Raw genomic sequence first — 523 nt, 5'->3', positions numbered from 1 at the left:
GTCGCCGCAGTGTACGGCGCAGAAGAGGAGAAGAAGAATGAGAAGCGCGGTCTACTTGGCCTTGGTTACGGAGGTCACAGCCTAGGCTACGGAGGCTACAATCTCGGCTACGGGGGCCATAGCCTCGGTTACGGGGGTCAGGGTCTCGGGTACGGAGGCTACAGCGGACACGTAGTCTCGGCTCCCGTCGTCACACGCAGAGTTGTCTCGTACAGCCTCGGGCACGGCTACTCCGGCGGCCACGGAGGCTACAGCGGATACGGAGGCTACAGCGGATACGGAGGCTCCAGCGGATACGGAGGCTCCAGCGGAGGCTACGGCGGCCACGGAGGCTACAGCTCGCTGGGTCTCGGCCACGGCTACATACACTAAGGCGCACGTCGCGTTAAGCCAAGCTCTTCAGTATCATACAACTAAATACAAGTGATAGTTTAATACCTTCACAGTTGGGAATTGTTAGCTGTCGGCTCAAATCTCTTCTCTGTATCTTGTCATTTGTTGTGTGTGTACTTAAGGATGGCCG

General features: G+C 57.6%; 1 protein-coding gene across 1 annotated transcript; it reads left to right on the top strand.

Annotated features, from left to right (window-relative positions):
• Window positions 1-6: 6 nt before the first annotated feature.
• On the top strand, window positions 7-372 carry LOC106118410 (glycine-rich RNA-binding protein GRP2A-like; the record flags this gene model as incomplete). Its single annotated transcript, XM_013313078.1, has 1 exon — window positions 7-372. A coding segment is annotated over one exon (366 nt), but the record flags the coding sequence as incomplete, so codon positions are not given.
• Between the last annotated feature and the right edge of the window lie 151 nt (window positions 373-523).

Source organism: Papilio xuthus, unplaced genomic scaffold (genome assembly GCF_000836235.2).
Source record: "Papilio xuthus unplaced genomic scaffold, Pxut_1.1 DF829540.1, whole genome shotgun sequence".
Lineage (NCBI taxonomy): Eukaryota > Metazoa > Arthropoda > Insecta > Lepidoptera > Papilionidae > Papilio > Papilio xuthus.
This window is presented reverse-complemented; position numbering and strand designations above follow the sequence as displayed.